General features: G+C 38.2%; 1 protein-coding gene across 2 annotated transcripts in view; it reads right to left on the bottom strand.

Annotated features, from left to right (window-relative positions):
• Positions 1 to 1,602: 1,602 nt before the first annotated feature.
• LOC145663873 (uncharacterized) overlaps positions 1,603 to 16,178 on the bottom strand; it is a 141,119-nt gene continuing 126,543 nt past the window's right edge. For both annotated transcript variants that reach the window (XM_081730008.1, XM_081730009.1), the window contains one exon: positions 1,603 to 5,822. In XM_081730008.1, the coding sequence (XP_081586134.1) occupies positions 1,791 to 5,822 (4,032 nt within the window). In that variant the 3' untranslated portion in view covers positions 1,603 to 1,790. The remainder of the gene's footprint in view (positions 5,823 to 16,178) is intronic.

Below are 16,178 nucleotides of genomic sequence, written 5' to 3' on the forward strand. Positions count from 1 at the left end.
GTATAATATAGGAGTATATATAATATATATATACAACAAACACACACAGATTACATTAGTTCATTGTCATTTTCGTTTCTTGTAAGTCATAAATTCGTAAAGCACCTAGTTAACACATATGTCTATGTTTTTTTCCCTACAGTTCTATATATTTCGTATTGGCAAAAAAAAAATCTTTCCACTTTCAATGCCCGCGTCCATTATTTCAGTCCTGTTTCACTATCACAGCCACTGTTCACGGAAGAATCCAGCAATTATTAATATTTTCCTTTTTTTGTCAATTGCACGGTGAGAGTACAATAAAACGTATACATGTGTACGTAATTAATTGTGTGTCCACCATCTCTATTAATAATTGCAAACGAGCAATTGCTTTTTTTAAAGGACGGTTTTTTTAAAAAAGTGTGTGTGTGGTTTTTTTTTTTACGAAACATGTATGTAATTGCTTAATAAATGGTGAATCGTACACTGAAGTTTCTTCTAAGTACATCATTTTCCTCCCTAAGGCACACTTATAATAAGTTAGATATGTGTTATATCTTCTAATTCTACACAGTGAACTAGAAATATTTGCTTCAGGCTTATTCTATTTTCTGTTAAGGGTCCTTAAGAGGCTTAATTACAGCGATATTAAAATACCACTAATTTTACAGTAATTATGTGGTATCTTGAAATAGATAAAAGATAATCGAAATGTGGAACAAGGGCGCCCTAAACAATATTATTTTGCGTGAGGTACCGTTATTACGAGTCACCTAGTAGCTTTCCGTTTGCAGCCATTTAGAAACGCGAAAATAAATGCCGATTTTCTAAATGGCTGGAAATCGAAAGCAGATAAGTGAGTCGTGATAACGGTATCTCATGTAAAATTAATATTGTCTAGGGAGGTCTTGTTCCACTTTTTGATTATCTTTCATCTATTTGAAGATATCAACATAGTTACTATAAAATTAACGGTATTTTAATTTCGCCGTGATGGGGCCGCTTAATAATCTCGTATGATGAGTTTCTTTTTTTCATTTCTTCATATTATAAACACCAGAGAATGATATACACTGTATATTTACATAATAAACTTACAACAGTTCTAAACTTTTATTGGTTAATATAGCCAATGGCTTCGATTTTTTTTTTTTTTTTTTGGCTATATCCATAATGTCGTAATAGTTTATATTTGTTAATTCCGTATTTTAATTTATACAAACTAACAAATGAAAAGCCAAAATTAAGACGAGAAGGGATATTGACTAAAAAACTTACAACAGAAAGAGTACCAAGTATACATTTTTTCTTTTTTTTAAGCAAGCTGCCTAATAGATGAGTATTCTATTAATAAACTTAGGTATTCACTCATAAAATTTTAAAAATTTAGGATTTTTTTAAAGCTTTCGATTACACTCAAGCTTTACTGAACTAAAATGTCTCCATCTAAGACGCACTGGATAAAATTAAATACTTTGGTTCTGACACATATGACACTGGCTTCGTGCCAGCATATACAAAGAACATGAGATTTGAGGTAATTACTTAATGGTATTTCTTATTCTTTGGTGTTTATAATAGAAAATAGATGCAATTTTTTTAAAAAAAAAAAGAAAAAAGAAAGTAGATACAATTAAAAGGAACCGTTACTACATTCTCACCGTTCTTTTAACTTCTTTTTTTCTAGTTCCAAACAGAACTTAAGTTTTTTTTCTTTCTTTAAGAAAACAGCGCACAAATATTCACTACCATTTCACAGTCACCACACACACATATGTATCTGAATTTATATATAATCACTCACACGTTTAATTCTGTTTCATCCCCTGTCGCACTTTAAAGCCTCGGAAGCCAGCTTGTATTTTCGTTGCCGCCTCATTCTCCTTTTCCTTGATTTGTTTTTCTTGTTTTCGTTTCTCTAACTCAGATCGCGCCTTGAAACCTCTGTAGCCTGCTTGAATCTTCGTGGCCGCCTCTTTTTCTTTTTCTACCTGCACTCGTTGAGTTTGAAGCTCGTGACGCACTTTGTAGCCACGAAAACCAGCTTGAATTTTCGTTGCTGCTTTTACAGCTTCTTCTGGAGTTTCGTTTTCTTGCATTTTGCCCTCGTCGTTAACTAAACTGTTTTCGTGATTGTCGCCAAGCATTCTCTTTAGTTCTTTTCTGGTTTTGTAGCCTCGGAAACCTGCTTGGATTTTTGTCGCGGCGTTCGTGAGAATTTCGTCACCACCATTAGACCGTCGTCTCGCTACTAGTTGGCCCTTTTTCATGCGTTGTCGCACTAGAAATCCCCGGACGCCTGCTTGAATTTTGGTCGCAGACTTCTCTTCCAATGACAAGGACCGATGTGCTTCCAACAATCTTCGGGGTCCATTACTATGTTTGTCTCGAAGGTGTTTTCGGACGCGGTAGCCTCTAAAACTTGCTTGGATGCGAGCTGCTGCGTTGTGCAAATGAGATTCCCTGGCCTTCATCTCTTGGCGCGTGCGGTAGCCCCGAAATGTTGCCTGTATTTTTGTAGCTGCGTTGTGGAGAGCGCCGTCATCCAACGAGTTTCGTTCTCTGCTCTTTTCGTCGTCGTCTTCCTCCGTTTCCTCCCACATAACCTCGGCCTCCGTGATATCAGCAGAGACTACTTCATGCGTAGGACCCGCGTCGATCTCAAGAATGACGTCATCACCACTCTTAGTTTGAACTAGACAATGCGACGCGGCGTCAATGATATCCGATGTTCTCTCCTCTCTCTCCTCCTCTTCACCGGGTTCCGGTTGAGGTAATTCTAAGCTTGATTGTGGGGATAACGAATCGGGTTCTAAATCTGGCGGAGGAAGCACCAGCTGGTCGTGGAATTCTCCTGAATGACGCATGTGAGTAGGATATGGTCCTTCAACAGACAAAGAATCTTGGCCAATAGATGACACCTCCGGCTTTATAGTTTTGCGTGTTCTGTAGCCACGATAGTTGGCTTGGATTTTTGTGGCTGCCTCCGTCTTCTCGGTTTCTTGCATTTCCTCTTCTAACCTTTTCCACACTTTTTCTTCTTCATCCTCCGCTCCTAAACTCATTGACGCCATAGAAAGACTATCAAGTAATTCTCTTGGCGATTTTCCCTTGAATGATTCTGTGAGAGCAGCTAAAGGAGGTGCCTTTGTAATGCGCTCAATATCTGCACTCTCTACGGTATCTTCCTCTGGCAATGGGAGAGTTTCCTGTTGTAATATGGCACCTTGTTCTGATGCATTGGCGCTGGTATCTTGGTGATGCATTTCGGCGGAAACAGTCATAGTTTCTCCTTTATCGTCCTGAGATTTACTATCCGGTGATGAGGCAGGTTCTACATCTATACTTCCACTTTCTTCTACTGGTAAGGAAGGAATTTGGTCCAGAGAATCTAAGCCCTCAATCAGTGGCGGCAAATCGTTTGCTTGATTGGTACGGATTCGTTTCACTCGTCTTCTAGCTAAATATCCTCTCACTCCAGACTGAATTGCAGTGGCGGCAGCGTCTGCATCAGCACCTTCACGAACCCAATATCCTCGAGACTCGGGATACGGCGTTTGATTTTCAACTCTTTCTTCTTCGGAAACTGCAGCTGGGCTGCCAGTATTACTTGGTAAACCTTCCGGATTTTCTTTGTTTTCATTTGGACTTTCAGGTTTTGATGATGGTTCATCTACGCTCTGTGGTTTGGGTGAGCTTTCACTAGGAATATCAATCGAACGGGCAACAGAATCCTGACGTTGTGATTCCGGCGTTCCTAGATTTGGACTTTGTGGCTTAGATCCACCATCATCTAAACTTGTAGGCTTTGGTGACCCTGCATCTTCTTCTTGAGCTTCTGGGCTCTCTTGAGTAGGCGAAGCTACTTTAGAGGACGATTCATGTGGACTCTCGGGTTGAGGAGATGTTGCATCGACACTTTGTTGTGCACTTGGGCTCACAGGTGAAGTTGTGTTTTCTTGCGCAGCGTTCTCTTCTTCCTGAATGGTTTCGTCAGGACTTGTTGGCTTCGGTGAAGATGGCTGTGATCCTTCAAGTTGAGCCAAACTTGCTTTACGGCTGGACATTAAGATTTCACATGGACTTTCCGGTTTCGGTGAAATTGATTTGATACTTGAAGGTTGAGGTGAACCATCCCTTTCATTTTCGCTATCAGGTGTTTTATTTGGACTCTGAGGTACTGGAGAATCCGCAGTTGGTTCTGGCGTTGTAGGCTTAGGAGATTCCATACTTACATTTTGGCTTTCTGGTTTCGGGCTTTCAGATGGAGATGCAGCTCTTACTGAACCTTCATTCGGACTTCCAGGCTTCGGTGATTCCGATGGGGAATGTGCCTTGTCTGATCCTTCAAATGGACTCTCGGGCTGTGAATATAAATATTCAGGTGGCTCATCTAAACTTGGAGGCTTCGATAAAATAATTTCTGGGGTTTGCGGTTTTGGTGATCCTGCTTCTAAGCTTCCAGGTTTCGATAATGTGCCCTCGGGACTCTGAGATGCAGGAGAACTTGCTTCTAAGCTCTGAGGCTTCGATGCACCTTCTTCAGGTTTCGGTGACATTTCATCTAAACTTCGAGGTTCAGGTGAAGCTACCTCCATGCTTTGAGGTTTCGACGATGCTTCTGCTGGGCTTCCAGGCACTGGTGACGTTGCTTCAGGGCTTTGCGGTTTGGGAGAAACCTCACCTGGACTTTCTGGCTTTGGTGATGTTGCTTCTGGACTTTGTGGCTTTGGTGATGTTGTTTCTGGACTTTCTGGCTTTGGTGATGTTGCTTCTGGACTTTCTGGCTTTGGTGATGTTGCTCCTGAACCTGGTACCGGGGATGTAGTAAGGCTCTGAGGTTTCGGCGATTCTTCCCCTGGACTTTCAGGTACTGGTGATGTCACTTCTAAGCTTTGTGGTTTCGATAAAGCTTCTTCTGAACTTTGTGGTTTTGGAGACGTTGCTTCTGAAGTTTGAGGCACTGGTGATGTTACTTCAGGGGTTGGAGATTTGGACGGAATTTCTTCAGAAGCTTGGGGCTTTGGAGATGCTGTTTCTGAGCCAGGTACCGGTGAGGTAGCAAGGCTCTGAGGTTTTGAGGTTGCCGTTTCCTCTGGACTTTGAGGCTTTGGAGATGTTGTTTCTGAACCAGGTACTGGCGAAGCTGCTTCAGGGCTCTGAGGTTTAGACGAAATTTCTACTGAGCTTTGAGGCTTTGGTGATGCTGAAGGTACTGGTGATGTAACTTCTAAGCTTTGTGATTTCGACAAGGTTTCTTCTGGACTTTGAGGAATAGGTGATGCAGCAAGACTCTGAGGCTTAGATGAAGCTTCTTCTTGGTCTTCAGGTTTCGGTGATGCTGCTCCTGAGCCAGGTGTTGGTGAAACCGCTTCCAAACTTTGAGACTTGGACGGTACTTCTTCTGAACTTTGAGGCTTTGGTGAGGTTGTTCCTGGACTTTGAGGTACTGGTGAAGCCGCAAGGCTCTGCGGTTTTGATGAGACTTCCTCTGGACTTTCAGGCTTTGGTGACGTTGTTTCTGAACCAGGGACTGGAGACATCGCTTCAAGACTTTGAGGTTTTGAAGAAGGTTCTTCAGAGGTCTGAAGTTGAGGGCTGGTTGGAGGGACATTAGGAGATTCAGGTTTGGATGTTGCTTCATCTTCTTGTGGTGAAACTTCAGGTTTGGGGGATGATTCCTGATTTTCAGGAGTACCAACTCCAGGAGATCCAGTAACTTCTGGACTCCCAGGTTGATCTAGTGATTCTTTATCTATGGACCAATTTTCTTCTACAATTGGACCGAATAAAGAATCATGCGAGCTTACAGCGCGGGACTGACTATCTGGTCGTGACATCTGAAATAAAGTAAAATAAAATAAATTTTAATCAGTTAGAGTTCTACTGTACGAAGGAACTAAGAGTAAACACAAAATAGAACTATATAAATATAGGTACACATGTGATGTCAATTATTACTTACAAATTAAATGAATTTTTTTAGTATTATCGTATGTGCTCACGTGATATATATGTATCCGTCGTTTTGGAACCCTGGAGGAATTTCAACCAAACTTCATATACATATGACTTACAATCTAGAAATAAAGTATTGTGGGATAAGACATCCCTAACACACCTAGGGGTAAGGATGGGAATGAACTTATGTTTAGCAACAGTCCCTAACAGATTAGGCAACACTTCGTAACTTAAAACTATGTTGGTTGCCTACACCTACAGGGGTAATACTTTCGTTGAAATGCGTACCCTACGGGGTAAAGCGGTTCAAATAGTTGCGTACAAAGAACAGAACAGGTATTTGAGATAGGGGCTACGCCGAATGCATTGCTCGTAGTTATTTATTCTAATCAGGTCTTTATTTTCAAATATTTTCCATAAACGTTATTTAATTATTTAAAAACACCAGACACAGCTGAGAGGCCATTTTATACTGGATATCTAACAATAACAAGGAAAAGGATTTGGGAAGATATCGGCCAGGATCTCTTTAGTAAATACATCCCACCATTTGCTTGGTAGGACTGAGGAAAACCCCAGTCAAGATAGTCGGCAGCAGGGATTGAACTCATTACCTCTGCATGCGAAGCCAACGCTCTACCACTTAAGCTAGTCCTGTCGGTATTATTCTTCCCGTGCGAAGAACAGGTAGCACGGCTAGTTTTAAATCAATTTTGCTTTCTAAAAAATTTTACGCAAAATATGTGGAATTTTAAAATTAAAGATCTTGATGTGTATTATATTCTAATATATGGTAATTAAGGGTACAGTAATTTTGTCACTATTTTATTATCATTTTGTAACAGATGTCTAATCTTGAGTTATCAATAATTAAATTTAAGACAATCATAATGATGCAAAGTACGCAGCATTCTCTATTAGTAGTCTTTAATTAGTAAGACAACTGCATGAGTAATTGCTAATGATCGATGCGCCCTTGGTGTACCTTGGTGTTGTGCTACCGACTGCACTGTACCTACAGTAGGACTATTATCTAGAATTTCTTCGTGAAGCAGGTACTGGCAAATTAACAATATCATAGAATGCGAAACTTGACTTTAGCGACTCAACTGCAAATCCCATAGACTATGGTGGAATTGGAAACAAATTCTACTAAAGACACTAAAGAGGATCACGCGAAACTTACATGAATAGGATATGGATATCCAACGTTAGTAACCGTTACCCGTGGAAATGTAAATGGATATACTCCATTACGAACTCGGCCGAGGTAGTTGTCATAAGAAAAGCTGTATATCGTTGTGTCATAGGCAACCAACATATCTTTGCTACTCTGCAGATTAGGGATGGTACCGAGACCGAGACTAGTCTCGGTCTCGTCTCGGTATCGTCTCGAATTATCGAGACGAGACCGAGACCGAGACGGCCTTTTATATACCGAGACGAGACCGAGACCGAGACGGCCTTTTATCTACCGAGACGAGACCGAGACCGAGACGGAGCTCTATAAATCGAGACGAGACCGAGACGAGACTTAGGTCAGTCTCGAAAGTCTCGGTCTCGTCTCGAATATTGATATAGACAACTATTAAGATTGACCTTTACTAAAAATTTCTTTCGTTGCTGTATTAGGTAATATGGGAACAGTTGACTAATGTTCAGTGGCGTATTTAGGGGATGGTTATCGGACTGAAGTCCCTCCTGAAAGAGATTTGTGATCATTTTTTCACATTACACGTACAACACTAATATTTCTTACTCGTTCTCAAGCCTCTCCCGAAACAAAATCCACTGCTGATGTGTATAGTCATCTGTCTCTCTCTCCCTCTCTCAACATATATATATATATATATATATATATATATATATATATCAGAGGTGTGCGTCTACGCGTAAAAAACGATAGTTTACGATTACGTGTCAACAATGCGTAGACAATGTAAACAACGTAGACTACGTAGAATATGTCAACAACACGTAATTTAATATGGCGTCGTGGACAATAAAGGAGCTTTCTTTTGTCGTTACCTTGCGAAATTGCGTACAAAATAAAATACCTAGACCAGCGAATAGTAACTTTCGAATACCTAGTTTCGTCTTGATGAAGGAAGATAACAAATATTATGTTTTTTGTAAAATATGCAAGAAAAAAATGGCAAATACAGCTTCAAGACTGAAAGCCCACAGGTGAGAATTAGTTTTGTACGTTTCATTATAAAAGCAGTGCTCGAAGTGGAAAATCTAAGGAAATGGTATGCACAGACAAAGGATATAGGATTCATTCTTCTACCTTTCTTAAACACTACAGCAGCATCGACAGCGCAACTTCAGCGTTGTCATCCGTATCACTTTCAGATTAGATAATTCCCTCTACTTTTTATATGTTAGTCGTTTCCCTAATCTTTCGCTGCACCGAAACAAAACAACTGAATGAGGAAATATGAACAAACGAGCAACGAAATTCTTCCTTACATTTGATCGTGGTTGTCTACATAGTCTACACGAGAAAAGGTGTAATGTAGATTACGTATAGATTACAGTAGACAATCGCGTAGACGTAAAATTATAGTTTACGGCACATCACTGATATATATATATATATATATATATATATATATATATATATATATATATATATATATATATATATATATATATATATATATACCAGCGGATCCAGAATATGATTGAGGGAGGGGCTAAACTATAGCTTGACATTTTATACAGTGTATAGCTGAGCGTCAAGGGGAGGTATAACCCCTTTAACACTCCCCTTGGATCCTCGCCTGTATATCATATCTAATATAAGTAAAAGGAAGAGTTTGTTTGTCTGTGTGTCTGCGTGCCTGTCTTTCTGATTGCCTGTGTGCGGCCTGGGGACCAGACGAGAGTCCAAGAGTTACGAAATTTGGGTGACAAGTATCATGTCCCAGGCCTCTTTGAATCAGGTGGGGCGTTTACTGGGACATGTAAAAGTAATAGAAAATGACCGATATTAGTGTCGAATACATAGTTTTCGCAGTCGCTGAGATCAATTATGATACTTCCATTAGCGATGACTTTCAAAGTCAGCTACCAGTGCATGCGGGCCGTGGTTCACTTGCGGGGGAGGGGAGTACCGAGACGTAAAAATAATACAAAATGACCGATATTAGTGTCAAATAGTTTTCGCGTTTTCTGAGATCAATGGTGAAACTCCGATCGCATTGACCTCCAAATTCACTCCATTCAGCTGCGGGCCGGAGTTCACAGGAGGGATACTGAGACATGTAAAAGTAATCCAAAATGGCCGATATTAGTGTCAAATGTATAATTTTTGCGGTCGCTGAGATCAATGGTGTCACTTCCATTAGCGATGACTTTCAAATTCAGCTACCAGTGCATGCGGGTTGGGGTTGACCTGCTGGGGAGAGGGTACCGAGACATGTAAAAATAATACAAAATGACCGATATTAGTGTCAAATACATAGTTTTCGCGGTTGCTGAGATAGTGATACTCCCACAGGCCTTGACTTCCAAATACTGGTCCCATGCGAAAAATGGGTATTTCATCTAGTTATATATAATAGTCATATATATTAAAAATGCTGATTTTTTTTAACATGCTGTGTGAAATATGGAAGGAGAAATTCTCCTAGATACTCTGCAATACCACTAGATAAACAAGCAATGTTGCCAACGCAACATAAAGATGTATTTTCTCAAATTGCACTACGTTTGATATTACATATTTCTGTTCAGTTAATTTAGTTTAGTCCGTGGGTTTTCTCGGGGTTCTCCCGTTTCCTCCTACTTTCTTCATTCCACCATTTTCATTTCTCATCATCACAGTCTCCTTTAGCCTAACCGGCATAATCGTGGGACGTAAAACTCAAAAATTTTCAGTAGCATTAGTTGTTCTCCCTAAGCCTTAGGCCTGGTGTATTTTTTAGATTAAAACACTGCTTTATTAAAATTTTAATTACATCCTAACTGCATTTCATTTGTTATAGTTTGACCACCGACCACCTCAAACTCGATCCATACCATATAGCTATATGCAATTATTCAAAGACTTACAGTTAGTAATACACATTGTGTTGATTTTTTGTTTGTTTTGTTTTAGTTTAACGTCTCACGATTATGCTAGGGCGGCTAAATGAGACGTGGAGTTACTGATCATAGTGGAAACCGAAAAACTTCGGTCGTTGAACATTACCGCCACCGGGAATCGAACTCGGGACAATGCGAACCAAAATCAAGCATACTAGCCATTACAGCAAATGGGGGTTCTTACATTGTGTTGATTTAAATAATTGAGTCAGTGTTGCCAGATCCGAATATCAAAAAGTAGCGTGTCTGTGCTCCAAAAGTAGAGGATATGAACTATTTGTAGCCCAAATATATAGAAATGAATTATTTGGCAACTAATGACTAGTACTAATGAAATAATGTTTAAAATAGACCGGAAAATGTGATGGACATATTGCAAGACGAAATTATGATCGATAGACGAAAACAATTTTAGATTGGCTACCACGTGACAAAAACAGCCTAGGAAATGACCACATACAAGAAATTGTGACAAAATCAGGAACCACTGGGGAGTAACCTGGAAAAGAATTACCCAAGATAGATAGTTGTAGAGAAAACTTGGAAAGACTTCATCAAGCAGTGGATTGATAATGCTTGATTATGATGATGGTGATGATTTTATATCGAGACCTCAGAGGTAAACTAAACCAAGTCATAATTTCGTAATTTTACAGTAGAAGCGAAAAACCGGTTCCTTAACTAAGATCTATAATGCTGTTTTTCAAACTATACTAAGTAGTTACAAAGTAGTAAGATGGCTTACATTATTACACCACTAGAAAGAACATAGTTTATTTTTTAAAAAAGTATTCTAACTCAATTTGACCAAAAAGGGACTTAACATAGTCTACCACTAATGTTCATATATATATATATATATATATATATATATATATATATATATATATATATATATATATATATATATATATATATATATATATATATATATATATATATATATATATATATATATATATATATATATATATATATATATATATACTGTATAAATTTACTAGGTAAGGTAGGGTAAAATTGGATCCAAAATTTAACGAAAGTCATACAGCGGTAAAACTATTTCTTGAATATTTAATACTTCATGTTGCCGCAAAACTACGAAAATGAATACAAAAGAAAACTAGAAAGTTAAGAATTACTTGTTTTGGCGAGAGAGAAAAAATAGATTCAGCTAGCTCGAATTACCTATATATTTATATAATATGTATGTTCTTGTTTCGCAAGTAATTTTCAATCAATATAAAATTTCAACGTAATGAACGCACGATTGTTTTTTTCTCGAATAAAGATCACATGCGCCGCTAAGAGCTCAGGAATAAGCTTAATCTATGTTACGCCAGTGGATATACGTATGCGTATGTAATGCATTACAACTTTAGGAACTTGTATAAGAAACAGAATGTACTTAAATTTAGACGCGAACTATGCGAAACATCTGACTTTGAATCTAACTTGTTTCGTGATGCAATCCGAGGCCACACATAGCAAAGATGAGTGCCGTAGCTCCCACCACAAAGTTCAGGAATTTCGTGTTATAAGGCGTCAATTAAACGCGTAGATGTGAAACGGTAATAAAGCATTTGATCAATTTTAAACAAAATATATTGTAGTAATAATTTACCCTATTTGTTCAGATAATGAACGTTATATTATGTTTTTAAAATGACAGTCAAAACAGAATGTATTGGATAATAAATGAGAAATTGTAAAATTTCAATTTCGGTACGATTAAATACATTCATCCTGCTATGTGTTGCGTTATCCGTAAGAATGTATTGAACAATTCTTATTCTAAGGAAGGAAATAAACTACTGTATAGTATTGAAGTTAATTTAATAGAGTTTAATTGTATAGGCAGTACTGAGGCCATATGAGAAAGTCTTTTGCTGAAAGTGAAATATGGGTTACTATTAGAATTTTATCCCAGATATGATATACCCACTGATGATTGAAACTGGAACACACTCATGGAAGGCATCAGCGCTACCAAATTAGCTCTGAAGAAGTGCACCATACTATAATCTAAGTCAAGAATAAGGCCAAAAATACGGATCAGAAACGACAGACTTTACAATAATAATATTTTTACAATTTTAATTTCACCTATTTATTTCGAGACTTTCGAGACGAGACCGAGACGAGACCGAGATTTGGCCCTCGAGACCGAGACCGAGATCGAGACAAGCATTTGTTGACCGAGACGAGACCGAGACCGAGACGGCGATTTTTGACTCGAGACGAGACCGAGACCGAGACACCTATTTTTAAACCGAGACGAGACCGAGACTGTACAAAGTCTCGTCTCGTCTCGTCTCGATTCCATCCCTACTGCAGATTGCATAGAAGCAAGGAGATGTTAGATTCTAAACGGGATGTGGATAGCCATTCTTAAAGTTACTGTTATTCTTGAAGATCTTGACGAATTGACTCTGTTTTAAAAACTCGGACGAAATGCTCGCTCTACGTATCTGTCGCATAAACCAATTCAAAAAATTCGCTTTTGTTCAAAGAGGTATCGTGTGGAGTAATACAGGTAAACATTGCTATCTTATAAGATCCTCTAGCGTGATCCTAATGAGTTATTACAGGTTTGCTTGCATGCAGATTTGTTGTGTATACAGGGTGTTACAAAAAATTCTCACAATACAGGGTGGCCCAAAAGTAGGTATATACCCCTGCATTGATCAAGTATAACATTCTAGCTTATAGATTTAATTGCTTTGGCTGTTCTGAGTTTAAGATATAAGTAAAAAGACATTAAGAACCAAAAAATAAAGAAATTAAGTCTACCTGATGGATAACAATAAGAAATGATATAAAAAGCAGAGTTGATCACTATGCAACTGTTTACCTACTTTTGAGCCATCCTGTACTTTGGGAATAGATTTCCTCACATTAAAATAAGAAAAAAGTTCATATGATCCTGTTGTGATCGGAAGTGCATAGTTTCGTAGTTATTCTATAAGGTGCCGGAAACGTGGAAAAATGAAATTTAAAAATCCATAGTTCCACATAATCAAATTGATCACGTTTTAGTAGATAGAAGAAGACAATCTAGCATAATTGACGTCCGGTCGTTTAGAGGGGCTGATTGTGACACTGATCACTACCTGGTAGTAGCGATAATACGGGAGAGATTATCGTTCAATAAAGGAATATTCAATGTCCAAAAACGGAGAGATTTAATTTAAAGAAATTAGAAGAGAGCCAGGTAAGAGAGGAATACCAGATTGAAGTTTCGAATAGATTCTCGGTCTTAGAAGACTCGGAGTGCACTAGTGTTGAGGATACTTGGATTGAAATTAGAGATAGCATTAAAAGTTCAGCAATAGAAAAATTGGGACACGCGGAAATACGTAGGAACAAACCATGGTTCGACCAAGAATGCATTAAACTAGTAGAGAAGAGAAAACAGGCAAAATTAAGTTGGCTACAAAATCCGAATGAAATAACTACACAAAATTTCGCAGATATCAGGCGGGAAACTTCCAAAACTTTTAGAACAAAGAAACGGGATTTTTTTAAAGCTAAAATTAAGGAACTTGAAGATAATAGTAAAAATAAAAATATTCGGGACATGTATAAGGGGATCAGCGAATTTAAGAAAGGCTATCAACCTCGTGCTTATATATTAAAGAAATCTGACGGAACAGTTCTCACTGATACGGATAGCCTCTTAAATAGATGGAAAGATTTCTTTGACGATTTGCTGAACACGCAGCCAAAAACTAATGAGCGTGGAGAAAAGGAGATACACACCGCAGAACCGTATATTCCAGAACCCAATCGAATAGAAGTGGAAGCCGCTATAAAGAAATTAAAGAAACACAAATCTCCGGGTGTAGATGAAATTCCGGCTGAGTTAATTTTAGCTGGAGGCGAAAAATTGTGGAACAAGATACACAAACTCATTCTCCTTATCTGGAACAAGGAAGAATTGCCACAAGAGTGGAAAGAGTCAATCATTGTTCCAATTCACAAGAAAGGCGACAAAACTGACTGTAATAATTATCGAGGCATTTCTCTTTTGTCAACATCCTATAAAAATCCTTTCAAATATTCTGTTAGCAAGATTGACCCCATACGCAGATGAAATTATTGGAGATTATCAGTGCGGATTTAGACGAAATCGATCAACTATCGACCAAATATTTACCATTCGCCAAATACTCGAAAAGAAGTGGGAATACAATATCCCGGTACATCAACTATTTATTGATTTTAGAAAGGCTTACGACTCGGTTAGGAGAGAAACATTATACAACGTTCTTACAGAACTTGGAATACCGAGAAAGCTAATTAGATTAATTAAGATATGTTTAAGTGAATCCCAAAGTAAAGTCCGGGTAGGAAAATTTTTGTCCACGGGCTTCCACGTCGAAAATGGCCTGAAACAAGGAGATGCGTTGTCGCCATTATTATTTAACTTTGTGCTGGAATACGCCATAAGGATAATCAAAGATAGCAACCAGGGCCTAGAGTTGAACGGCATTCACCAGGTTATGGCATATGCTGATGATGTAAATTTAATAGGGGATGATAGGAGAACAATAGAAATAAATGCAGAGATCTTATTAAACGCTTGCAGGGACATGGGTTTAGAAGTAAATGCAGAGAAAACTAAATACATGGAAGTGCGTCGGGATCGTAATACGGCAAATTGTGGAGGCGTTAAAATATTAAATAATGCTTTTGATAAAGTGGATACTTTCAAATATTTAGGATCAATATTAACAGACGAAAATCATATTCACGAAGAAATTAAATGTCGACTAAAAGCAGGGAATTCGTGTTATTATTCAGTTCAAAATCTCTTGTCGTCGCGAATTCTGTCGAGGAATTTGAAGCTTAAAATATATAAAACGATAATCATGCCTGTTGTTCTGTATGGTTGCGAAACATGGTCGCTTACTCTGAGGGAAGAACATAGACTGAAAGTATTTGAGAACAGGATCCTGAGAAGAATATTCGGACCCAAGAGGAACGAGAATGGGAAATGGTGGAAGCTTCATAACGAGGAACTACATAGTTTATGCGGTTTACCCAACATTGTTAGGGTCGTCAAGTCTAGGAGGCTTAGGTGGGCAGGTCATGTAGCTAGAAAGGAAGAAATTAGAAACGCTTTCAAAGTCTTGACTGGTAGACCCATAGGAAAACGACCATTAGGAAGACCTAGGCGCAGATGGGAGGATAATATTAAGATGGATCTCGCAGAGATAGGAATACAAAGTAGAAACTGGATGCAATTAGCTAAGGATAGAAGTCAGTGGAGAGCTTTTGTGAACGTGGCACTGAACCTCCGGGTTCCATAGGCCATAGAGTTAGTTAGTTAATTAGTTAATTAGTTAGTTAGTTAGTTAGTTATAGTTACACTACTATAGGACCGATTGTAGTCGGGTCAAGACATCACTGAGGCACTAGTATGTGAACTATTCAAATATCCATCTTTCAGAAACTCAGGTACCTGCACAAACATTTTTAGAAAAACTGTTTGGGAGTACTTGATCACTCTTCACAGGCACGTAGCCAGGATTTCGTGAAGGGGGAAGGGGGCGTGACATGAAATACTGTGGTCATCACACCAGGGGCTCGATCATTCTAAACAAATTTTACTGGAACATATATTGGTTCGTTTAGCCAGGAGTTCATAACGGGGGAGGGGGGCGTGACATGAAATTCTGAAGGCTCAGGAGCTAGATCAATCTAAATTACATTACTATCAATATATATTGGTTTATGAGGCTATGTTGGTAAGTATTTTAATAAGCTATGAAGAGATCTCGAGTAAAATAAATAGAAAAAAACGTATTGAAAAAGATTATACAATATTTACATCCTCCCTCTGTTTATTCAAATATAACAATTTTCCTTTCATTATGACCTCAACTATTATAAAAGTACATATTCACTATTATAAAAAGTACATACTCAATAATGTCTTGTAAAATATTTTACAATATCTGCGTTCCTTTATCTGTTGAATCAAATGTTAACAGAACTTTCTTTCCACATAAATTTTTGTTTTCATTATTCCGTCAACTACTGTCTGTTTCAAATGACAGGTTAAAGAAGCAGTAGAAAATTGTTTTTGAAATAACATGTTTGATATTGCAAGGATGCGATGACGAAAAATTATGATA

Source organism: Thermobia domestica, chromosome 11 (genome assembly GCF_964235325.1).
Source record: "Thermobia domestica chromosome 11, izTheDome1.hap1.1, whole genome shotgun sequence".
Taxonomy (NCBI): domain Eukaryota; kingdom Metazoa; phylum Arthropoda; class Insecta; order Zygentoma; family Lepismatidae; genus Thermobia; species Thermobia domestica.